Below are 25,889 nucleotides of genomic sequence, written 5' to 3' on the forward strand. Positions count from 1 at the left end.
CTGCGACTGGCCAATGCTATACAAAATACGAAACAACTTTGGCCTTTGCGAGGTCAGGTAAAGACAAAAAGCGTCCACCGAGGAAGACGCACACGTGTTCAGAGTCGAGCAAATATTTAACTGTTCAGACATCTGTTTCTATTCGAAGCGGAAATTAGGTGCGCGTGGGATTGGATTTGAGACTCCGCACAGAAGGTAATACTCGTGAGAACTCCACTCTCGCTAACAATTAGGCGAAATTAAGCGGCCGTAAAGGGGTTCGCTTGCGATGTTTACCCTATCATTAAGAAGGAGAGCTGGACGATCGAGATAATGCCGTCGGGACATGCAAATAAGTTTTCGGGATGTTATGCTTTCCCAGAAAACGAGATACCGTTCGGCAGATGTGAGGCAAGTTTCATGACACGGTCAAGTACAAAGTTTATTTCGATTGGAGTTTGGTTCTCGTTTAAAGGTGTTTTTGACCCGGTTCGCGGCGTCTGTATTGCGCTCGTGGAGCGATGTGTGCGTGTGCAAGCGTACAGCGGTGTTTTCATTTCATTATGGCCGCTTCATTCGCTTTTACATTTTCGTAATCTCCGAAGTACTCACGTACTACGGGCGACGTTTAGATCTTCCATTGTATTTCATATGTAACTAAAACTAGCTGAGAGAAAGTAAAATATTATTAAAGTTTCTCTCACGCCATGTTAAGAAATTTCTCGCCCATCATAAATAGTTGGCATATTTCTCGACCGCAACTGTTTACTTTTACCAGAAAATTGTGATTTCGTGGTTATCCCGTCGCGTGGTTGTCCTAGGATCGCATGGCTAGCGGGCGGACAGCCCTGGCGTGCGAGTGGGATGGAGCGCTACGCGAAGCAAGGTGCGGTGTCTCTCTCTCGCGCGTTTTTTTGCGGCGCCGGAGTGTGGGAACGCGGCGGCAGGTGGGGCTGCCGAGATTGCGACGCGACATCCGCCCGCCACAATGCATCTTGAGACGCACCGCTTTGTTTTACAATACAAGACGCGATGTGTTTAACATACGTCAGAACGTCGTAATGACGTTTGAAACGTTTAGATTTTTTATTGACAGCCATCCGCTTGATCGCGATTCATTAGAATTGCAAATCAATCGCTGTTTTGCTCTGCGGAACTGGGAAAAGTGGGTGCAATGTAATCAACGAGTCTAATCACTTTAACGCCGACTTTCTTTGTAAATCAAATTAATTGATACGAGGATAACGTACAGTTTTTAATGAAGTCATATTAGGAAATATATTGAAAATGTTCCTATGAAAGTGATAATGAAAAGGGCAGGGCATTGATGTATGTCGCTAATGAGACGCGCGGGCGGTGTTTTCTCTTGCTTTTGTTTACAAATCCGGCAGCATTCAAAGACCACACCGGCTCAATCGGTCGCACGCTCGTCGTTAAACATGTGACTATACTTTAAAGTAAATTAATTTAAATATCTATTTTAGTTATATCGATAGCTAAAAAGTAAGCTAAATCGAAGTATTTTTTTATGATTTATCATCGCGGTCCGACTTAGGGAATTGAATTAACAAAACGTTAATGTTGGTGATTTAGTTTATGCCGCGCAATAAATTTTAATGACGGAAGAAGATACATATCTAGAATTAAATATTTGAATCAACGATCCGACGATTATAAAACGAATTTAAAGGAAATAATTAAAATGTAACAAGATGAGATTTTTTTATATATTAAAACAATAACTTTTAGAAATGTAATGAATTTGGTAACAGCTGAAATATTATTAATGTGTTAAAAGGAAGCGACGTGTCGAAGCGGTCATATTTAGGTTTTTGAACTCAAGAATTTTGTTAGAGACCTCACCATAAAAGGTCATTAACATTACTAAAGTAGATTTTTTTAAATAAAAAATCAATTTTTAAGTAAACTTATAAATATTACAGTAAACTTGTATGCGTATTATTTTATTTTAATAATATTTCAGGATGGATATAGTTCCTACGGATTATGGGAGGTTGCGAACCTCCCTTGACCTCGATGACTCAGTAGTATTGAGGTTAGAAAGCATTACATTTGCCACGTGAAAGGTCATGTTTAAATTAGGTTTATTAGAGGATGTTCGACCGAATTTGTCATCGTAACCCATTAATGAGGAAGCCTGAATTTAGGAATGCTATTTTAATAATCATTTGCGGGCGCTACGCACACCAACTGACAGATGTCACTATATAAATGTATTACGAAATCAACTTACGTTTCGAGCAGTAATCCCCGGTCCACCCGGTCTTGCAAACTATTTCACCAGAGGGAGAACAAGTGTAGTGTCCAAAAGCATCGTCTCTTGGTCTGCAGAGAACTTCACACCCTGGTCCGTAGTAGTGCGCTGCACACGTAACCCGGTAGGATAGCTTCAGATGTGCTCCGCCTACATTGCCCCACCGCTGTTCCTCCTCTATCCATGGCCCTCCAACGTCAGCTATGCTCTGCTTTGTCATCCGCGCAATGAGTGAATCTGAAATAAGAAAATATTTTAATACACGAATTCCAACTCTATACAAAGCGCAAAAAGATACACATTCTTCTAATGCTCCCACAGAATGAGATCGAAATCTCGTAAGGATAACGACACGGCTTAATTCGATAAAGAAAAAGTAATTTGTTTATCAGCGTGGGAAAGGGTATGGAAGCAAATTGACCTGTTACTGTGGCCTGTTTGACGCCCGCATTCAAACGCGAGATTTCATTGTTCCCAAGCGTGATTCACTGTTTTGGTTCGTTGGCGCCCGTTTGATTGATTAAGAGTTTTAACCACATTCTTGCATCGTGTAACTAGTTACTTAAACTATTTCCAGCTAATAAGCGCTGTTATAAGTAGAAAACGTTGGAAAAAAATTGGAAGTGCGAGAGCAAGGAAGGCTAAGCTCGCATAACTGCCAACAAAAAGTGTTCCGCGCAAACTACCCGCACTGATTAAAAAAATAAACTGCCAATCCATTCATCAAAGAGATGTGAGTTGTGAGACGGAGGCGCGCTGGGAAACCTTAGCGTCGACCAGTTCCTTTATTTATCTCTCTTCGTGTATGTCCACTTTTTCTCTTTTTGCTACGCTCGACGTTACATTCCTAAGCCGGTAATCCCGACAGCAGATAAAATTAAACCAGACGCGAAACAAAATTAAAAGGTATATAAAAACGATCGATCCCAACAAATTTCGTGGCGTATGGCATTCGATAGCATAGGATTGTTCTTCGGTATTGTATGGGGTGTCCGCGATAAAGCATATCGAGTAATGAGAATGCGTTTATCTTCAATCGACTCGATTTTATTTTGTTTACAATCAAAATTTATTAAAACCTCCCAACGTTTTTTTTTTAAATAAAAAGTGAAGGTGAGATAAGTTTATACTTGACGTTTCTTACGCAATTCTTTATTATCTGTAATAAGTGACGAAGGCTCGCGATGCGAAGCCGGAATACCTCAGTGTATACAATTGAACGTAAGCTTACACCGATCGTATCTGTGCAATAAATCTAGAAGATAAAACACGTACCTACACTCGGAGCTCGCCCAACGAAAATATAATAAATATCAATAAATTCAATCCGCGATCGATTCGAATAGAAAACGTAAATCGTGTTATTGGATAGATTTTAGCGCGTGAACTCGCAAAACCTTTTATCGTCATATCGTACGAACGTGATCGACAATCGAAATAAAAGAAAGAACAATATCTAATATACAACATTATAAATCTTTGTGCGGTAATTTTAGAGGATGGTGTAATACGATACGTTCGTTACAAAGAAGCGTTATTAAAGCGAAGTGCAGAGTTCGGAGGGAATTAGAAAAATGATGTGTGGGAACGGAGCCGGAGCGGCGTGCAATTTAGTTCGAATGTGCGCAGAGAATTATGGCAACCGTGCACTTGGCTCAGGTGCGCTAGGGTTGCTACCCGAGTGATATATGAGCATTTGGACATCGTACGTTAGTTACTATCTTTTATAAAATGAACTTGATAAATTAACCATCGTATATTTAAAGTATGCATATGTGAAAACGTTACATCCTTACATTATAGCCAACCCAGACAGCTGTAATTTGTAGGAAAATTGCTCAACGCTTTTTGCCTTCTACGTACAATAAAGAAGTTAAAAGATTTCATTCGTTGTTGCGGAGCCGGTACAAATTACACTCATCATCCCAAATTATTGTCGAAACGATATTAAATGAAGGTGTATCCTATTGCGTCTATTAATGTAGTTCCAATTTACAAATAAATAACACATTTAAAGCAGAACGGGGCAACAACACCGGTACGTGCTGGTCTGACGTCTCATAACCTGTAATTACGCGCCCAGAGGTCACACAAATAAACTAAGAATAAATTCACCGATACAAACAAAAGAAAGCGAAATAACAGATAATTTGACTTGAGTTTGATATCAGAGGCGGTCGAAGTCGATTTGGTGTATTTTAAACGCGATTTTAGGGAAGACAGGGGATGGGATCACGCGAACCGGCTTCCGTTGATCGTCGATCAATCAATAAGGCCACCGGATGCTCGTTCTAGTTCATTATATAGGTTGTGGATTGACAACTAGTACTCGATCTGGTTCGGCGATGGTCTAATTGCAGAGAGCTCGCGTCGAACATGAATGAAAACGAAATCGCCATGTTTTTATCCCGTTTTACAGGCGAATCATTGTCAGTTGTCTCGATTTCTCGTTTTAGACACCTGCCTAACCGGCCGACACGTTGCCGCTGGCGCTGTGGGAAACGGCATCTCATCAATGGACCGTGTACACAAACGACTCACTTCTTTTGTTTATAAAACTGTCCACTTCTAATGCTCGACGTGTATTTGAGTTCGAGTGCGCGCTCGTCGTCGCGCCCTGCGTTAGATAAACAGTCGCACAATCTCGTGTCAGCATTTGAGGGTTTAAGGCTCTCCGGCAATTCGAAATATAACACCCAAACCCTTAGTTTTTAACAATAAAAAAAAATCGCAAAATACTAACATTTAAAGAAGAAATAAATTTTATTAAATATTATTATTAATAAAAATTTAAATTTTACAGGGGAAAGAGCAGTCACATAACAGCATCATAATCGGATCTCGTTTGTAATATTAGGCAGCGGCCGCGCGGCTGTTTACTTCGCGCCAGACCAGACACGTAATTGCCTTACGTATCTGTTATCACTACTCTCTTTTCACACGCTCCTATTCTTGTTCAAACAATACGTAGGTGTAAATCGAGACTGTGCAATAATCGTAAACGAAGTGGCGACTCGATAAACAAAACGCACGGGGTGAGACATTGTTGCTCACCTATTATCCGGAGCATGTGCTTAGCATCTGTCGACAGCGCTTCCCGACCGAGCCAACGCCTGTTACATCATAAATTGAGCCTTCCGGACCGTCTTCCGTGATTTTTTATCCAGTCAAGCCCTACGACGACGAAAGATGAAGTGTAAACTAAAGTCTATTTCCTCGGAGGCAAGTTTTTAGCATTATGTAAACAATACATTAGGCCGTTAGTGCATTCCAGGTGCAACCCCGCCTGCCTCGGGCGACGCACAAAAGATTTCGGTGAAGGAGCGAGCGACGTCAGAATTGCAAGCGAACCAGTCCATTGTCGGGCGGATATTTGTTTAGTACAAGAATCCCATTCTACGTCCCCGTAAGCCATCAATTCATTGTTGCATTCATACTTATCTGTGATATATTGCATACTTTGGTTTTGTGTAGCTATTATTCGCGTTTCTTGGATGTTTTCTGTGCTATATCCTAAGATGTAGGGTATCTCGGTAACCACACAACATAATTCCTTATGAATGCAGCTGTATTATATTAGAAAAAACTGAATGTGATTTAATTAAACATTAGCCCAATGGGTCGATAGTGAGTGAACACAAACGGCGTGCATGTAACCTGTTATTATGGTTGATTAGATTTCTGTTGGTAACATTTCTCGGTAGTGAGTCGGCGCCGCCCATCGCTCCCGCGCCGTATTAAAAATATACCCGTCCTCTTAAGCTATCCACTTCGAACGCTAATGATTTTCGGTAAACCGGCCCGTAACACTCCTCCGTATCTTTAAATCTCTTTTAAGTAAATCACCCAAAGTTTTTGTTACCCGGTCAGGAGTAGTAATTATGTCGGTCAGAGTGCAGCGGGATGAAAAACTAATTAAGAAATGGGCGTCAACAGTCAGTTTTCGCGTTCGCTATTCTGTATTTTTAAAACATCGAATCGGACAGAGCTAATCGTTGATCTTTTGTTTTATTTAAATACTTTGACTTATTAATTCATCTATGTCGAGAGTTGTGTGGATACACGCAGCGAATTATTTTGATGTATTTACGTTTGTGCGGTAACAACTCATCGGTAATCGTTTTTTCGGTCACGCCATGTCGCATGTAAGCCGTAAAACTGTCGATTCTTTATTGGGCGTTTAAACTCCGGCTGGTATCGTCGAACGCAATAAGCCAAACTTTAAAATCGATTCCATCGAGCATACATTATTTTAGATGATAGTTATCTGAATCTATTTGGCATATGGCAAACATACGTGTTATTTTTTAGATAGCAGCATTACGTGAGGATAAATATACGTTATCGTGTAATCCTCCAATAAGCAATGAATAATTTCGTCTAGGTATCGGTCATCGTCCATCGGAATATATTAGAACATTTCTACTAAATTTTCGTCCTACAGAAGGCTGAGTTTATTAGAATAAGACGAGCATTGCGAAGCGACTCACGCGCGCCGCCGCGTGCTTTGAACACCAATCGTCCGCACCATGGGAACATTTTTGTCTTCCACGATATGATAATATAAGCATTCAAATATACATACTGTCCGTTAAATGCACGATAAACACCCAGAATTACAGTGAAATCTGAATGTGAGCGAGTCGTGACAAACGTGATATGAATTATACAAAAAATTCAAAGTTTTCATGACACTTTTTTATCATAATCGCGGTAAAAAATTTACGAAATTGACTTACCATCAGATCTTGACGTCTCGTTCGTGTCGTGCCACGCTTCGACTATAAGCGAGAAGGTTCCCTGAAAACAAAAGAATACAATTATAACAAAATAAAAATCGAGTCAGCTATAAATGGAAAGTTTATTAAACGACTATAAAGTTAAAGGTACATTCTTCACTTATAAGTTCAACCAGTACGTTTTGGTGTCGCTCGTCTCACAATGAGATAACCCAAGATATCCTACCATCTTAAGCTGAGACCTTTAAAATGGGTGCGGCGCTCGAGCATTTCAAATATTTCCTTTACTTTACGACGTCGTTCAGTATGGCGGATGAGTGTAAATTAACAACATGATAGACAGGTGAACCAAGGAGCAGATGGTTGAATTGTTATAATACGAGCTAAAAATACAACTAGCGCAATAAGGCGAATGCTGGAGTACTTAATGCCCAATATGGAATAGTGTAATGTTACCGTCGCTTCGAAAATAAAAAAAAAAATGTTAACGGGTGCGTATCAGATAGACTATTGACATTTGTCGGTGTTTACATAAGGAGGCGAAACGGCAGTCGAAAATCGATTATCAGTGATAAGACACGGAGTCAACAGCTTGTAGGCGCCCGTCAACTTTATCAATGGCTTTTATGACGATTCGAATTTCGTTCATGCAAAAATGTGTAAAATTGTTGCGCTTTATGAAATTTCTCTCATCGTTCCCGTGAAACCGGTTGCCACTAACATAAAAAAGAGAGGCGTCATTCCGATACAGCGAACACATACAATATAATAGTTGCACTATAAAATTTAATTACAGTTGACTTAGGAATTTTGAACTAGAATGATATATAAGCAATGATAGTTCTAATCGTGAAATTATCTTTTTCTTTCTAAAACTAGTCGCGATGTAATCAATAATAATTAAATTTAATTAACTTATAATTGGGATATGTTAATATAATGACTGCACAAAGTATCAAAATAATTAATTCTGGTTCCATTAAGTTGATTTTTTTTTAGGTTTAGATCAAAATGAATGATTAGTGACCCAATTTAATTTGGAATGATAATTCGATGCGTGACACGTTTTGATAATAACAGGTAAGCAAAGTAATTGAAGAAAAAAAAAACAGGTCACTTAATATCAATACGGTAATCAGACGGCGATGACCGATGACGATAAATGACGTTTTAAATCCTCAAAAACAGTCGAGGCCCGTGACCAAATGTAATCAGATACACACACGTCACAAGTCGTCTGCAGCTGCGCCTAACGGATGTAAAGGGTCACCATTTTAATTTCTTCATAAGATCACCACACGAACTCTTAAGGAGTGATTCAGATCTGACAGATGTCCCCCATTGTCAATTAGCATGATGAATGAAAACACAATTTACATCAGCGAGAACTAACAATGAGCTATTTGCATAGGAACTGATATGAGCCTCTCTAACGAACAATAATCATTGTCGGATGATGGAAATCAATAGTAGAAATCCAGTTTCCCAACGCACATCACACGGCTGTATACGGTAAAAATGCACGGGTTTTTGCCTTGCTTTTAGACGTAGTCGGGCAACGCGCAATAAAAGCTTTCGATACGTAGTTTTGACGAATTTATAATAAGTGAGCATCGTTTAATACATTGACAACACAAGCGGACGTGTTATCGAACATTACTGAATACCAAACAGTCGAGACCCGATTGTACGACTAAACGAATTTGAACCTTAATCACTGCAAGTACCTTTCGTCAATGTAACGTCAATTTAACGTAAACTGTTCTCTGTCTCTATAAGGAGCGAGGGCACGGTTGTCGAAATAAATTAATATGATTTGTTTGCATGATCAAATATGGTGGGTCGTAGTATACGGCGTATTGATTTGTTAATCGAGTATGGAGAGCGCATTTCGGTCAGCTGTAGTCGGGCGTAAGTATATGCCGGTTCCCACGACAGTGACTCTCGAGGCAGTCCATAAAAAGCGGACGACGACGTAAGCGTACGTGTACAGGTAGCCTTTATAAACGTGCCGAGCCGGTGATACCGTATACTTATAATACTTGCACGGGCTTGTCTACTGGAGGAAATCTCCTCGCTAGTGTATAATCAACTTTATTTATAAAATCCTACTTGACATTCAATCGTTTCGATTTCATTGCATTGTTTTAAATTTTCGTATATCGGTCATTGTAAACTTGAATTATCTGGCATTTAATATATTAAAATAACATTTACGGTTTTCGATATCGTGGGATAGTACCATATCGTGGATCATAAACAATCCCTTTGAATGCGATGCGTTAAATTGTATTACTGGCTCAAACGAATGCAATAGAACGATATCGTGGTCTGAAAGCCGGGAAATTATTTGATAATCGTTTTATGAGGGTGCTTAAAGAGGCGACTTCCATATCAGAGCCTGTTTCGTTATTAATTAAAGACCCGAAATGTAAGGATACGTGGGAAAGGATTCGTATTTTTACGTTTTGTTTTTAAACTCCATGTGTTTGGGATGTTTTACAGCTCCTTGGACAAAAGGTATAATCAGGTGACCGCTACTTTCGCGCATCTTTCATGCACGTGTTTCGGTCGCCATTGTTTGTATAACTTATTTATTGTTTTGTTTGCCTTTGTTCAATGAAAGCGCGTGAAACTGCAACAGATGGTATGTATTTTGCTTATCATGGTACTAACTATTTGTACCAAAACAATAGTTGAGTTTTGAATATGGAATTCGAAATAACGATTTTTTGTACATGAAACTGTTCAAAATGGAATTAAATATACCTGTTGGATTATTTTTTTTTCGTCCAATGGCAGAATTCGGATAGTAAAAACTTGTTACAACATGAGAAAATATCTAGTTATTTGGAACACAAATAGCCGGGCAAGTGGAAGAGTCGTGATTTCATATTTCACACTTCACTAGTGTGGTAACATCGTTTCGGACAGGTTTTTAACATTTAACTATACCCCGACAAGAATTAGACTCGGATTTTCAAGCCTTTGAAATAAGGTTTGATATGCAACGAACTCTTTATATTCAGACAAAATTGTTCGAGGAAGATTAGATTTTTATAAAACCATACGTCAAATTAAAAGATATGCAAATTTCAATGTCTGCTCAATATAGAACTTGAAGCGTGAAGTATTAAAGCGATTCAAACTTGTATAATCCAAATTATTAATGCTTTTAATTAAGTATATCTCTTTCTATTTTGGTATCGCCTTTACTCAGACCATTGACCTGATGATTCATAATACAAATTGGACCTTTAAATTAAATAAGTGTACATGCTATGTAACATAAACATCGTATTTGATACCGTGTGAATGAGAGATTTCGTGTACAAATATTCTCGTACAAAAAATATCCAGGTCGACATTTTATTGGCGACAGTACACATGCATTCGGTTAGAATGCTAAGCAGTTTCGTGGTAAACACGAATAACTATGGCGAGCGGTATTAAGCCTATATGTTATACTGTTAAATTGTGAATACCATTACGTTCACGTTGTGTTCATTTTTCGAGATACTTCGTCGAGTGGTCGGATCATACCTGTTGGTATACTGAACCGTCTGTTGCAGCGCATATAGACAAAAGACGTCAAAGCGAGCGACCTCGCGGTCTATGTGAACTTATGACGTTCCACATTTAAATTGTTAAGAGAGAAATTTTTGTTTGCTCTCAGAAATGGTATTGACTAATGGAAGCGTTAATGTTAAAGAGGAAAGTTTCGTGATTGGTTGATAGGATTTTTGGTATTCGTCCAGAATGTGATTTATACTACTATAACATTTTAGTGGCACTTTCAAAACCAAAATTAATTTAAATATAAATCAAATTGTGATCAAGATATTTTGAATCAAAAAATATTTATTGGATATTGTAAAACTGAATTATTATCAGTTATATTATTAATAACATTTAACATTTTTTTTTAATTATTGTGCAACAATTGAGAGAAAAAACATAGTTAAATCCACATAACTTTGGTTTAGAATTAAAAAACTTAAAATAAATTGTTAATAGTCAAACAGAATAATTATTATGGCGGCTATAAAACGCCAGTGCCACAAATACTTGGGAAAAGTAAACATTGAGGTGACCATCGTAAAGAAATTAACCGAGATTCGTTATGAAAGGTTTAATTACCGCTGTTTATTATTAGTACTTGTTTTACTGGGAAGCATTAAAAAGTAGAAAAACGGGTCGTAAATATAATGAAATGTTACACTTTATATCTATGACGATTAGGAACGTTGCTAGGAAACATTAAGACAGACGTAACAACTTTTTCGACGCTAACGACCATACGGAGGTCTTATACACGAAATAAGTCAGACATTAACAATTTATTGCCCTCAATTACAATCATCGCGAAAAAAGCGACTTCAAGAACGGAATTCTGGACTTTTGAATCTGGACGAATTTAAAAAAAAAACAGACTTTAATTTCACATGGCATCACCGGCATTCAGCAGACGGACCGTACTCAGGACTCGAGGAATTCCAAAAATGAAAATGTCGGCCATAAACAACGGAATGATTTGAATGAAACATAATTAAAAAAATAAAAGCGGACTTAACAAATTTCGGGTGATGCCCGCTTCGGGCCCCGCTCCGCCGTGATCGACGATAAGCCCTGAGAAGGGTGAAGCGATGAAACCTAAGCCACGTTGAAAAACAAATCTCGTGATCGGTTCATCCGGATTTCTTTCGAGGATGACGCGCGATGCCGCTTCCAATACAAGTTTAGACATGATTCTTATACGATACGTATCTCAAGCTTTTTACCTAAACCACTTTGCATACCTGACCTAGCGATGAAATAAAATTAAACGACACCGATGAGTAAGAATCTTGTTATAGATGTAACTAGGATATTAGCCCGTTTATATTCTCTACACAGCAGACGCTGTGGAAATAAACTGAAAATTGTTTAAATATACAAAAGCTCAACGCAAACTATAACCGTAATCTTCATTTGCATCAACATTGGTCTCGCGGCTTTCCCAGGACGTTTCCTCTTTAATTCCGCAATGAGTGGATCTTTCTCGTCATCTTATTTGTTTTGAATCGGTCATTCTGATTCGCGAGTTCTCGCGGAGGTTCCCAGACTATGATCGGCCTTTGACACGTCCATAAATTCGTCGAAGTACGTACGAAGCACGTAAGTACCGCGCCTCCTCCCATACTAAATAATGGCAGCGCTTTATTCGCGCTGTTGCGGATACGACTAGAGCATGTGAGTCGCTCGCGATGCGACTCAGTATTCCTAGAAATATCGCGCGTGTGATGAATAAAGACTGGAACGCAAGGAATTTCATCATTGCAGATTTAAAGGCCCATCGAGCCCTAGCTTTACGTGAGAACGAGCCGGGAGTCGAGACGCGCGACTTCAAGTCATAAAATGGAACACATATTTTTATTTCATAATATAGCGATTTAAGAATGTTGCAATCATCTTGACCTTTTCGATTAGAGTGTGATTTACATCGTCCGCGTATTGTGCACATTTGTCATATAAAAGAAAAAAATTATAGACGAATTAGCTTTGGGCTCCTACTATAAATCGAATTCTTTGAACAATTTTATTAGCCGTAAATGTTAGAGGCGTAGTTAAAATGTCAGAATTTAACCATAAACTAGCGGTTGATTTAAAAAAGGAGTATTTTTTTAGGAGCACGTCTCAAATGTACCATAATAACAAGACCGGTAAACTTTAGTGTCTATTCATTCTCTTGATGAGCTTATTTTCTTTATCTCTTCTATGACTAATCATTATTTACGATCTTGGAATTTCGATTCCCGTTTAAATGCCTTGTTATTTTAGCACCCGTGAACACTTCAAGTGGTCATTAGCTTACGTTTTATTGTGCGATAGTTTGTTTAGGCGAATTACTTTAAAATCCAGTATGCTAGTTAATTGACAGGTTGCTGCATAGCTGTTCAGTGGCTCCGAACAATGCAACCTGCGAGGTAATTATACACGCTCCGATTATTAAAATTTGAAAGTTATGAAATGATTAATCAAGAAATAACATACACGCAATCCTGTATTCGTCCCTCGAATCAAACTACTCTTACGAGGAATTCCATTTCGCAATTCCTTTTTTTTGTTAAGCTTTAATTGCTATTCGACGAAAAGGAGACAGATAAAAGACGGTGTAAAGAGGGAACACGATCGACTGAGGCATTCCATAGCTTCGGTAGATTATTAAAAGAAGCGGATGTAGGGGTAAGTATTTTAAGAGGATCCCGGCGCGAGCGGATCGAAATAAAGGAAATTATTAAGAGCACTCTTGGATAAAAACGCCGTAAACGGAAGTTTCTGAGGTTCGCGTACATAGTCATCCACATATCGCGTTACGCTATGAAATTATTAAGTAATAATTTACGAACCGTGCGAAGGTTTGCGTTTTTTTTTCTGTTTTTATAAACATTTAGACTTATGTAACGCCCGCATCGTGAATCGAATAACAATGCCGGACGCGTTACTCGATTATAATTCGATCGTAATTATGGACGATTTGTGGCGCCCGCAGCCGTGTTTGGTTTTCAAATTCACGACTGTATAAGATTTTACGAGCTGTATGTATTGATTGTTAATTACTTTCTAATGAGGAATCAGACGAAGTGTATAGTTGGCGAAGTTCACACGTGACAACCGTTTACAGACGATTCTTGTATCGTGCGTTACTGTGCTATTGTTTTGAGATTCGAATCAAACGTGACGTCATTGTAACGTTAATTTCTCAGAAACAATATACCGTATGTTAAGCTTTTCGCACATAATGATGGTATGTCGACACCGTCTACGAAGATGCTACTTTCATTTAAATTTTTACTATTATTCAGAGCGTGAAACTATTGACGAAACATGCAAAATAACTAACAATCTCTAGAATTAGTTACGCTGTTGCTTAGTCTACTTGCTCCACAGTAAAGACGCGTGTTTCTTCATATTATGACATAGATGCATTAATCAGGCACTCAACTTGCGATTGATGACCTTTATATAGTCAAAATTAAAAGTATCATTATTTTCAGCCATTAAGCAGTGCAATTTGCGATGACAAGTGCAGCATTGCATTAGTTATGACAGGGTCATAAAAAAAAAGTTATTGGCGGATGTACGTCAATAAAAAATCTGAAAACGTTGCCAACGAAAAAGACATTAAAATACAAATATGAACATAACTGCCTGCCTCTTTGCTTTAATTAACCTTAATTAAGTTAAAGCACGCTAGTTCTTGTCAGCGTCTCACGGTAAAAAATGATAAAGCCCGCGATGTTGCCGGCTACCTGACATTAATTCCTTCCGGTGATAGTATTGCCAGTAAATAAAATATATTTGTCGCCGAAGTAATGGTAATCTAAAAGCATCTCGAAAAATAAATAAAACAATGATAATTTATATTTCCTGCCAACCGTTTTTTTTTTAATTCGAGTTGGTTTGAAGTAGTGTATTTTCTTAACATTAAAGTTATACAGATAATAAGTAAAGGTGAACCTCACTCTCGTTCGGGCATGGAACGCGAGTTAACATTTCATGTTTTTGTAGGCTCTATGTGGGCCGAACTTCGTAAGCTTTGTGGGAAAGTGACTTGCCAAAACGATTCCGTTCCCAGGGACATTACAAGAAATATTTATCGATCATTTAATAAATAACCGATACTTAAAATAATTTGACTGCAATTAACTTGTTATTGATCGGTTTTATCTAACTACAATGAGATGTAGACGATTCTTCGAGATAAGACATAACAATGGCGTCGATTAGTAACATCTAACGCAATACGGATCTATGTTTAATCCATAAAAAGTATAGTTCACGGTCATTTCTGAGTAAATGAGGCGTTGCTTGTATAGCGCATGCGCGGAAATACTGTTTGGCATTTTCGTTCTATCTTTATCACATTACAGTGTCTTCTCGCTCTAGCAAAGGAAAAAGACCACATTTACAGCAGGTGCTTTTTAAAATATTATGTGTAATTCTATAGTTTTTTGCATGAAAACGTCGCAATAACGGTTACTGAATGACAACGAATGAATGAACCCGTTCATGTCCAGGGTTTACAACCTGTAAAGAGCACTATAGTAGGGCAGACTTTTTAAAATGTTTAAGATGAAAATGTACACATATAAACTTTTTGCGTGTATGTGCTATGTTTGCTTTATTCCGGTCCTTAGCTTTGTCACATCCGGACCGGTTAACGGGTCTCAATATAAAACTTGTGATTTACAAACAAATTGTTTTAAAGTAAAATAAATGAAACCAACACTGAGCCGAGCTTGAATACAAATGAGATTTCTTTTCGAGTGAGCCATCTCTCTGAACGTTACATGATAAATAGGTTCTATGGGTCGTTAACTCGCGCGCCGGTTCACTTGTAATTTTACTGTTCATGTTGTCAGTAATATTAATATTACTGGTGACCTATTATCAGGCGGGTCAGATCTCTATGCGGGCCATAGAATCGATTTATTTCATGGGGATCAAGATAAAAACACAGCTCACGGTGGCGACAAAATCGACAACACTAAGATTGTAATACGAGCGCAACCGTTACTATTCCACCGTCCGTCAGAGGCGATCGTCACGGCATCACGTTTCAAAATATTGTGATGCTACTTGCGAGCTGTACACAAGTTCATAAATCGACGTTTTTTTAAATATTAACAAAATCAGTGATGACTTCTCTTTAATCAATTCAAAAGATCCTCGCATGAAGTAATTTCGCTCGATCATGTAAAGGTTATGTTTAATTCGACACATTTATTCATATGAATGATATGGCCTGTATGATGGTCATGTAACATGCGCTTCTCTGATGACCTCATTGCGTAAAAAAGAGGTAATAACTCTAGGGCAGATTATTTAATTTAAATGTGGCGCACCCAAGTTTAACACGACTCGTAAGGTCACGAATTTGTACTATAGCATGAATATCCTCGCTCATGGTGTGGCATATGGAGGGACATATGGGAGATGATTCCACGTCGAATTCCTATCAAATAAGATAAAAGGCATATGGTATGATTTCCACATCTCTCGCCCAGCTTAACCTGTCACGGAAACCCGATAGAGGATTATTTCGCGTCACTTTCGCTCAATTGATCGTATGTCACAATGTCTGACAACACAGAACTCTATGTGAAATTAAACAGGAAGTTTCAATTTAACGCCAATTCATATGGAATGATACTGGCATAAGAGGAACCGGACGCGTATCCACGGTCAAAAAAAAAGTTTAAAATTTCGTCTATGGCCTCTCGCTCTTCCTACCTGCCTAGTTAACAAATGTCACGTATTTCTCCAGATGGTCTGACTTGTGCAAGCGGCTTGGGAGTTTGTTTGATCAAACATTACGAGACGGTAAGATATTTGAAGCGAGCCGCTAAATAAAATGCAAATAGTACTCCAAGCTCCGAATGTCCGTTCGAAAACTTAGTGTAAACTGAAGACAATACAAACTAGCAAATAGGCACAGCTGAGATACAATTAAGATGTCTGTTATACTTGAAATCGCGATTTGAGAGCGATCTGTAAATAAATAACAGGTGATTACAATATCTGATCACGAACCCGGCCGGCCTCTTCGCTCTAATCGCAATATTATGAGAACGAACTACAAAGGAGATTGCAGAGTGCGTCTAATAGGAGCGGGCTAACTCGGACAAAAATCCGACTTCATAATTAATTAAAAATGAACTATTGAACGATGTAATCGTCCCACGCGGCCGCTCGTTGAATATTGAATCCCGTAATTTCTTTCTACTGCTAGTTACCAACCGAGATGCCTTCAACTGGCCTTCACGTGGATTATTAGAATTTGTTAGTAACATCGAATGGATTTGATTTATGGGAGCAGGGCTGCTACTTAATGTTTCTTTAATGATATATTGATTTTTACTCTGAATACAAAATGAATACGATGTTTTTATTTACGATTCCTACACAATTTGACAGCGTGAGCTCGATCAACGCAAATGTTCGATTTAATGCGTCGAATGAGAAATGATCGTTCGTTAGCTATTAATCATGTATCACGTTTTATAGGAGTAAAGTTTAACACTTACCGGCCACGTGAAGTCGAACGGGAAGACGATAGGGTTAGTGAATCCTTCCACGTTAAGATTCGGCACATCCAATGAGTTTCCTCCGAGTACCGGAGTAGTGATGTCACCGAATGTACACGGTGATGTCGTGTCGATGTTAGCTTGATATATTTTGAGGCACACTCGGAATTTAGTCCTGCACGGCGCCAAACACGGCGCGTCACTACTTGAGGAACCATCACAGCACTGCCCACTACTTAACCTACCCAATGAGTTCGTAAAACTTTTTATCCTAAGTTCGAAGGAACCAGACGTCAGCACCTGAAATTAAAAAATACAATTTTAAGTTCTGCCTTCAAACATCTTCATCGAAACAATTCTTTCGTGACGCGACAATATAAAAACAAATAAAAGTATCAGCGCTCCCTAAGATGTAATTCTAAAAATAAACTATTTGCACAACTGTCCGAGAGATCGATCTCGTTGAGATATTAACGGTTTTACTGGACAGCTATATAGTTCGTTTAAAATTGGGGTTGGCTGCTCACGTGGGGCGCCTTGCGACACCCCTAGCGCGATTCGAATTTCGAATTCTGTTTCACGATGACTTATTTTCAACTCGTTATCGAAATGTCAAATTTTCAAACCCCCAGCTTTGTTTTAAACGATATTTTTTGTTGTCATTGTTATGAAGAATCGATTTAGCGTTGACAGACACGTAGACGTCGAAAAAAACTGAATAGTTCGACTACTTTGTTTTTTTCTTTATATGAATAATAATAGCGCACTGCCCTCTAGGGTAGCAACCCTTGCATTAATGAAAGAATGCGCAGTTGGCCGCGATGCATGTGGGATTAACTAGTTCCAACTCCAAGTAATGCGTTAGGGAATAGAAGTATATTTATAAATACCACCTTGCTTAAGTTTAACTCGCTTAATGTGTATCAATTATAAAGTTTTTTTTTTACGAGGAATCATATTTCCTTATATATTATGTCTTGAGTTTAAATTCGAAAGTAGACGTCCGATGGAAGTAATTATAAGGCATCGGAAGGAAGTGGTGAGCTTTAAAGCTTTAAAGCGATCATGTCTCGGCGAATCATTATTATACAGTTACCCATAAAGCAGTGAATGAGATTGGTATACCTTTGAATTTTAATATAATTTCTATTTTCTCATACATTACGTTACATCATGCAGATGATTTTTTTTTACGTAATTTTTGCGCTCTCTCGGTCTAAATCATTCATCTTTTTTTTCTTCATCATTTTGTAGTGAGCTGATCTATTTTAAGTGTGTCTATAATAAATTTGCCGGTATATAAGTTTATAATTTAAATTATTATTTATGACTGTTTATACTGCGCTAACATGTAATATTTAAAACACCCTATGCATTAAAATTCATCTCATTCACAGGTAATTAGTATATAAATATACTATGAGATAAGCAAAGCAATTGTAAAGCTTAAGTAATACTTGATAATAAATAATCTTATTACCCTCGAACAATAACGCTTTCCCACGCACACTGAACTTCATATCTGAACTTGTCAAAAGTTAACAAAAAAAATGAAAATAAGGAACAATGAACTATTCAAATGATGTCTTATCTAGCGACGGTAGGTCTGTAGATTTTAAAATTTAACCACAATTTAAACAAAGAACGATGAAAAAAAGACACCAGATTTCAACCAACTTCCTGCCAAGTTGATAGGGGTTGTTTCTGAACGCGCAAAACATCTCCCCTCTCGTTTAAATAAGAACTAAAGACCGGGACGGAGAATTAACATCCACGTGGTAAACGCCAGGTAGGAGCGGAACATAAAAAAATTCACAAAAAAACCTACGGGCACTCTAAACATCCCCTTTTTTATCAAAGTTGATGTATTGTTTATCAAATTTATAGTAGCATCGGCTGTAGCTTACTGGTTATCAATAAATTAATTTGTGATTTAAAAAATAAAAGTAAAATAAACGACCCGAAAAGCTGGCAACATTTATGAATGATTGAATGAAACTTGATTAAAACCTCTAAAGAATGTATTGTGTTGTTGTGTGCGGTCTACGTTAAGCCCGAGGCGCACCACAGATTAACAATTAAATAATACTTACGGACTACCGAATAAGTTATATTTTATAATGTCTTCGGGCGATTTAACGCGATGAACGTCCGAGTGATGTTGTTTGAATATAACTTTAAAAAAATAATAGTTGACAACTATTATTTTTTTAAAGTTAAATGACGTTTTCTTTAGTTTGGAATATGAAATTAAGCAATTTAAAATATAAATTCGATTTATATATTTACAAATTACAAATCTGAATTGAGTAATGAATAGCTTGTACCTAATTTATTGAACGTACGACTTAACATTTAATGCATTCGACGTTAGAATCGTGAACATCAATATTGTTTTTTTCGTCCGCTTTGAATGGAAAGTAACACTGGCATGTAACATTAATTGCGCCGGCGCGGGCTTCAAGAAAATCCAAATTGATTTTGAGCACCTAATCGTCGACCTCGCAACATCTCAGTTAATATATCGCTTTACATTAATTCAAATCATTTTAATTGCAGCGCAATATGCTTGTAATGTACAACATTATTTAAAACGAATTGTTATGACTAAATGATTTAATGCATTTGACAAAATATCAATTATGATACGTCTTAGCTATGTCGGAGTCGTTTTTAAATAAGGTATGTTTTATTTTACATAAAATAATGATAATTTGTTACATCCAGTTAAGGAGCTATAATGCGAACAGCATTGTATGTTAGCCAGAGTAAACACTCGTTCCAGTCGGCAGGTTGAGCGCTGTCTATAAATAGCTCAAATAATGAAACACAGGGGAATGTTTTTCATCTCGACCGTTATACACACGCGAAATGTGTTAAAATAAACACCCAAACAGTCTTTTAATAGCGCGACGATGTGGCCAGTGCATCAAATTCGCAATTCGAAATTTATATTTGGAATCGTCACTCGGTATGATTTTTTTTTCATGTTTATGTTCTATCTTACACGCGTCGTAAAATAAACGGTTTATTAATAATTTTACGTCTCGACCTTTCTGAAAACCTAATGTTGTCATGTAATAGCATTGCTAATTGATCACTGTTAAGAAGTGACATTATACGAAGGGGAGAAGCGATTATGTGACAAAAGGCATACAGTTTCAAAGAACGCCTTGGCGCTGAAAATAAAAGGACACACGTCTTAAAGCGAACAAAACGTTCAGAAATTCGACGTTTGCGCGACAAAAGTTGCAATCTCTTTGTTCGACTGTTAATTCCTGGCAGCTGCAGCGGAATAAAAGAAAAATTCAATCTAACAGTCGAACTCTAAATTAGCGGGGAATCATGGGTACGAGTAATAGGTACGTGCTCGCTAGATTGCCTAGAACTTATATGGAAAGCGAATAATAAGATATTTTGCGGTTATTTAAGCATTGCACAAGGGAATTGAGATTTCGTGCGTCGATGTACGTTATGATCGGATGAGAGTGAATTCGTGTTCTTGTATCTTAAACCAGATCTTGTTCAAATTGTTACTGGGATTATACGTGTGAATTTTTCTACGGCGATATAGATACGGCGGAACGGAACTTATTAAAATAGTTTCGTGCGTACGATACGATAGTAAAGAATTTTAACAAGTTAGAAAAAAACTTTAATAAGATTTTAAAAAAATAAACACAATGTTATTCTATACGTAATGCTGTCTGGAAACCTTTACGTCAATTGCTCGGAGTTAGGTGAAATTACTTTTAATGTACTCGCTATCATACTGCGAGTGTAATTTGTTGCAACATTATGAAATGTAAGTAGGATTGGCTAAATTTACAATTTATGTCGTTTAGGTAACAAATCGCGTGTATTCCGTTACATTATGTCTATCGACTGTGACTTAATAATAGCGTCTTCGTCTGCTTACTTAACAGCCGTTAGACTAAATTGTATTAAATTTAGCTCTTAAAAGTGGCTACTTAACACAAAACCATAAATGTTTGTATTCCCTTAGTAATAAGCTATTACAAAAGATTGTTTCAAACAATACCAATTATTTTTTATTTGTTCATGACTGTCGTCTCCTGGCCTTTCTAGCACCTACGTTACAAACGACTCATCTTTTAGCGCTTAAAGCAATACGCAGAAGTTGCTGGCATTTGACACAATTACCCAATTCGGAATTGAATAATTTTCACAGACTGCTAAACAATAGGACTTTACGTAACTAAATGGTTATTCATATGTCACGAAACGTGTACAGATAAAAAAAGATTTTTATAAAAAATGTTATGACAGAAAATATTTTATATGATTGCGATTCATTGTTAGTGGCGATCCTTGTTTATTTCGAGGTACGAGCTAAGCTATGCGTGTGTTTATAAATAATGCATAATATTGACTTCCACAAGCATCCCGTTCGGCGACATTGCGTAATCTGATCAATGATCCTGTCCGCCATGTTGTTTTTTTTTTCGCGCTCTGCGATCGGGAATCAATTAAACGTCCGGTCGGGATCGAACGGAGAAAGAAATAAAATTATTTTAAATACGGTTGTAATGAAAGAGATAATGCTCGTCAAGAATACAATAGAGCGTGACTCCCGCTTGAGAGGCATAATGAATTCGTCATTTGTCAATGTTCGTTTGACAGATGTTAAGATTAAGCAGTTTAATCTTGCAGATAGAACTATGATGGCATTCTTTCAATTTAATTCTTATTATTTTAAAGTAACGAACATTAGCAATATAATAGTCACGTTAAATAATTTAACAGTAACTTTAGCCTTTATATAATGCACAGCTTACAATCGAACAATTATAAACTCTCATCATAAATGAGACGAAATATAAAGTTTCTCATAGTTAAGACGTTAAAAACCAACGATTACACGGATTTCGTACGAGTTCTCTCATAATTGAGTCGGTTCTCATAGAACAAAACCGCTTCGGACAATGGACGAAATTATAACAGGGTTAAATACCTTCACATACTTATATGCTTATTGTGGCTAACATGACATATGACGATTAATTATTATGGTATTGTTGTGAAAACGTTAGGGAAGAAATTACTGGATTTAAGGCGTACCAGCCTATTAAAGTAATATTCGGTAACTACTGGGAATTAGAGTGAAACTATTGAAATATCTCGCTTTGTTAATATTTTGTTGGTATGGAGTACTTAAAGACATGTCATTTATAACGATCGTAATTTTTGCGAACTACCTATTATTTCGCAGATGACTTGACATTTGGGAGACGTATATTCTTGCTCGAGCGCTTTCATTTTGTTTTCAACCTCAAATAACTGAAGAATATTTATTACGTTTAGGGCAATAAACATACCAATTAAGCGAGCTATTTTACCGAATGTGATAACTAACTCGTCCCAAAAACGAACTCTACTCGTCAATGTGGTCAGTTCAAATTCATGTGCACAAGTAAATTATGAAAAAAAGCAGATGTTAGGGTTCTTTAAGAGTAGCCATTAATGTCGCACCTGCTTGCAATGTGGGCCGAGCGACCACATACACACTTCAAGAATATCACGTTAAGAAATATAACCGATTATATCACGAATCGTACGCAACCGATACCTACAGGCCAGCAGCGTTTCATACGAGCTGACATGCTGTGTCCTAGATAACCGGCAAGTAGCCGAACAATCTCGATATTAATACGGCAATGTCGCAAACATAAAAATAATGTTGTTCTGTATGTCGAACCGTAATGCACTCACACGAATGCTGCACTTTAATATATTTAAAACGATATCTTAACTGTTTTATGCCTATTTAAATTGTTAAATTATACAAGTTAAAAGTTTCATCCTTGATAGAATAATTGGGGATGCGAACGAACTTAGCCTTCGCCGAATTATTTATAATAAATGGAAATTGAGATTATTCGGTTGCGGTTTTGGGCAGACGTGTTTCCGATGCCGCTTCCGATCGAGTGGAGCGATCACGCGATCACAAGACGGCCGGATAAGTTTATTACTATGCACATTAAAAAAAAAAAGGAAAAATGCGAACATCGATTCCTGAGCATGTATCGAGATCACAAGAATCGAGTTGACCGATCTGGACAATTACATCAATGCATCGCCGCACAGGACAAACCAGTTGGTAGTGTGTACTTTTTACTAATAAAACAAGCGCACTTCATTCATAATGCATTTTCATACTTAAATTGCACACTTTGTATAACTATATTCCATTAACAAATCTACGAAAACCTATCTACTTCATTTTACGTTTAAATGTTAAACTTGACTAATGTGATACCAAATTTGGACGGAATGTTAAGAATTTCAAGAGTTTTCGTTTTATTTCCGTTTGAGCTTTATCGCTTTATTTTGACGACGATTTTAAACAAAAAGTCGAATCTCTTTAAGTAGCATTTTACACAAAAAGCGTAACGAATTGAATTACAAACTAGAAATGTTTTTATCGATCTCAGTAATAGGTACCTTAAGGTTTTAATGAATGTCGACGCCTGGAGTCAGATAATTGCACCTTTACATGACATAAAAAATATAAAACAGTTAAGGGCAGCGGAAAGTGCACGAAAATCACACGATAATTCAAGATCAATACTCAGAGCACCGGTTACACGGACAAGTTTAATATCGTATATGTATAAAGTGTATTTGTGTTGGTACTAATAACGGTGCTTATGCGAACATATTAATAAATAAGTAGTCGTTGTATGCGCGCGCGCATGGGGTATAGATCCCTCAGCGAATTGTTATTGGACACCAGTTAATGCGGGAGAAGTCAACGCATAAAACAAAATTATTACAAGGGATCGCACAAGCTAGTAACGTTTTTAGCTTCAATTCATATCACAGTTTCTATTGTATTTGTAAAATGACTTAGTCGAATATTTATATCATACAACAGACGTTTCACTGACTAAATTTGTAAGTAATGAAAATAAATTATTTACACTTAATAAAATTGGTAGTCTTTGAAACGGTTTTAAATAGTTTTATAATCTGTTGCAAATTTGTTTATCTTCGATTAAATTAAATTACTGAATTGAAAGTTTTCGAGATGAAGTTAGTTTATGTTGCATAGATTTTGACGTCATTAAAATTGAATTTTAAACACCTAGAATGTCACTAACTAGAAAATATATCTGTTTAATAACCTCGTATGTTACAACCCTTAACATTGCGTGGCGACAACCTTGACCGTTTATAGGCCACTGACCTCCAATACACGAATATATCGTACAAATCTTTATTTGAATTTTAAAACATACTTATTACCCTAATAAACAATTATCCTCTGTTTAAATTTTTACGTTAAAGTAGACCAAACTACTAACCCTGCCCGAAATATCACGCCTTGAGTGTAAAGACTTAACTCGTCTGCTGTAGCTATTCCCGTCCATGCATGTATCGCAGATTAGTCCTTTTTGGAATCGACTTCATCGCGAAGCCTCGGTATGCATCTAATTTTAAACGAAGAGGCTCGCGACCTAGCTGACCCCACGCCGGCCGTATTAAAACCTGAACTTTCTTTATAACTATGTACAAACTATGTTTGCTCGGTAAACCTATCGAACACACACAACCGCCTCTTCGGACTGGCTCGGGCCCGGTCACGACTCGCGGGCCTAACCTAAACCCTCTCCTATCCAGGACGATCTAGGGGCCTCGAGAGCCGGCACACTCGTGGGAAAGTGCCCGTCGTGACGGTGCGGCCTCCGTTGCAAATCTACCACAGACATAAGTTCGATTTGCAATTGTCTCGATTACACTGATTCGAAACGTAAACAAACAGGGATTCGCGGTTTTGAGTGTCGATGTCGGTCAGTACCTGGGGCAGAAACCCTAGCAGGGCGATGAGCACCGTGGGGGCGCGCATATTGGCGCGTCCACTACCGGCGCCTGAGCATATACGGGATCCGAAGCCCGTCAGCAATCGACGGTGGAAGAGTAATCCATCACACGCACATGTCTGCACTGAGTTTCACTGCAAGTCACACAACACTAGACTTAAGAGGTGTCACTGGTCGCGCTCATCGGCTTCGGGAACCGGTCGCGGTGTATTGTGCACTACGTTCGAAACGCGCGCGTGCGGCCGGCTTGTAGCAGCCGTAGTGACATGTATTCGCGGCGGTGCGTGACGGCGGACTGAGGCTGAGGGCGGGTGGAAGCCGCGGTGCGGGCAAGGCACACCTGGCGACGACGCGGCGCCGCTAGATGGCGCTGCGAGGCGCATCTGCCGCTCTGGGCTCCCCGCGTACCTCGCCCCGCAATCCCTCAACCAGAAAATATACGGAAAACAGCCGTCCGTCTTTTGCTAAACGTCTTGGACACGTGCTCGTAGTAAAACCCGTATAAAAACTTTTTAAAAGAATCTCTATGCTATTATTTATTAAGCAAATATTGTGTTTTGTGTTGTGATGATATATTATAAATTATGCATCAGATTAAATTTCCAGAACCAGGGTAAAATATGTATTTTGTTATATATTAAAATTTCGATGTTAATAAATTAAGGGACGTCGTTTGCTATTAAGGACAACACGTTCCTACAATTAAAATAAAATGTTGTAATTTGTTTGTATTACTAGGCCAGTATTTATTAAATGCCAATATCAAACTGTAAAAACTTAAATTTAAATAGAATTTCATAAAACTGTGTTAAATAGATAAATTGAACGCTTTGATTAAATGTAGGTAAATTTTTGGTTTAGTTATTATTTAGGTTTCAGGATAAATTATACGAATTACGAAACGATATGATAAAATGAATCCAGTTGTATTACTCCTCTACCTCCTAAACTTTTGTTAGTTTCAAAAAATATAATAAGTGGA

At 37.7% G+C, this 25,889-nt stretch overlaps 1 protein-coding gene across 1 annotated transcript in view; it reads right to left on the reverse strand.

Moving 5' to 3' along the window:
* Positions 1-25,221, reverse strand: part of LOC113401622 (neurogenic locus protein delta) — a 30,848-nt gene extending 5,627 nt beyond the window's left edge. Inside the window, exons 1-4 of the mRNA XM_026641598.2 lie at positions 24,886-25,221; positions 17,064-17,363; positions 6,994-7,054; positions 2,234-2,491 (exon numbers count right to left, since the gene is read on the reverse strand). Coding sequence (XP_026497383.1) covers positions 2,234-2,491; positions 6,994-7,054; positions 17,064-17,363; positions 24,886-24,933 — 667 coding nt within the window. The 5' untranslated portion in view covers positions 24,934-25,221. The remainder of the gene's footprint in view (positions 1-2,233; positions 2,492-6,993; positions 7,055-17,063; positions 17,364-24,885) is intronic.
* Positions 25,222-25,889: the final 668 nt, after the last annotated feature.

This window comes from Vanessa tameamea, chromosome 20 (assembly GCF_037043105.1).
Source record: "Vanessa tameamea isolate UH-Manoa-2023 chromosome 20, ilVanTame1 primary haplotype, whole genome shotgun sequence".
Lineage (NCBI taxonomy): Eukaryota > Metazoa > Arthropoda > Insecta > Lepidoptera > Nymphalidae > Vanessa > Vanessa tameamea.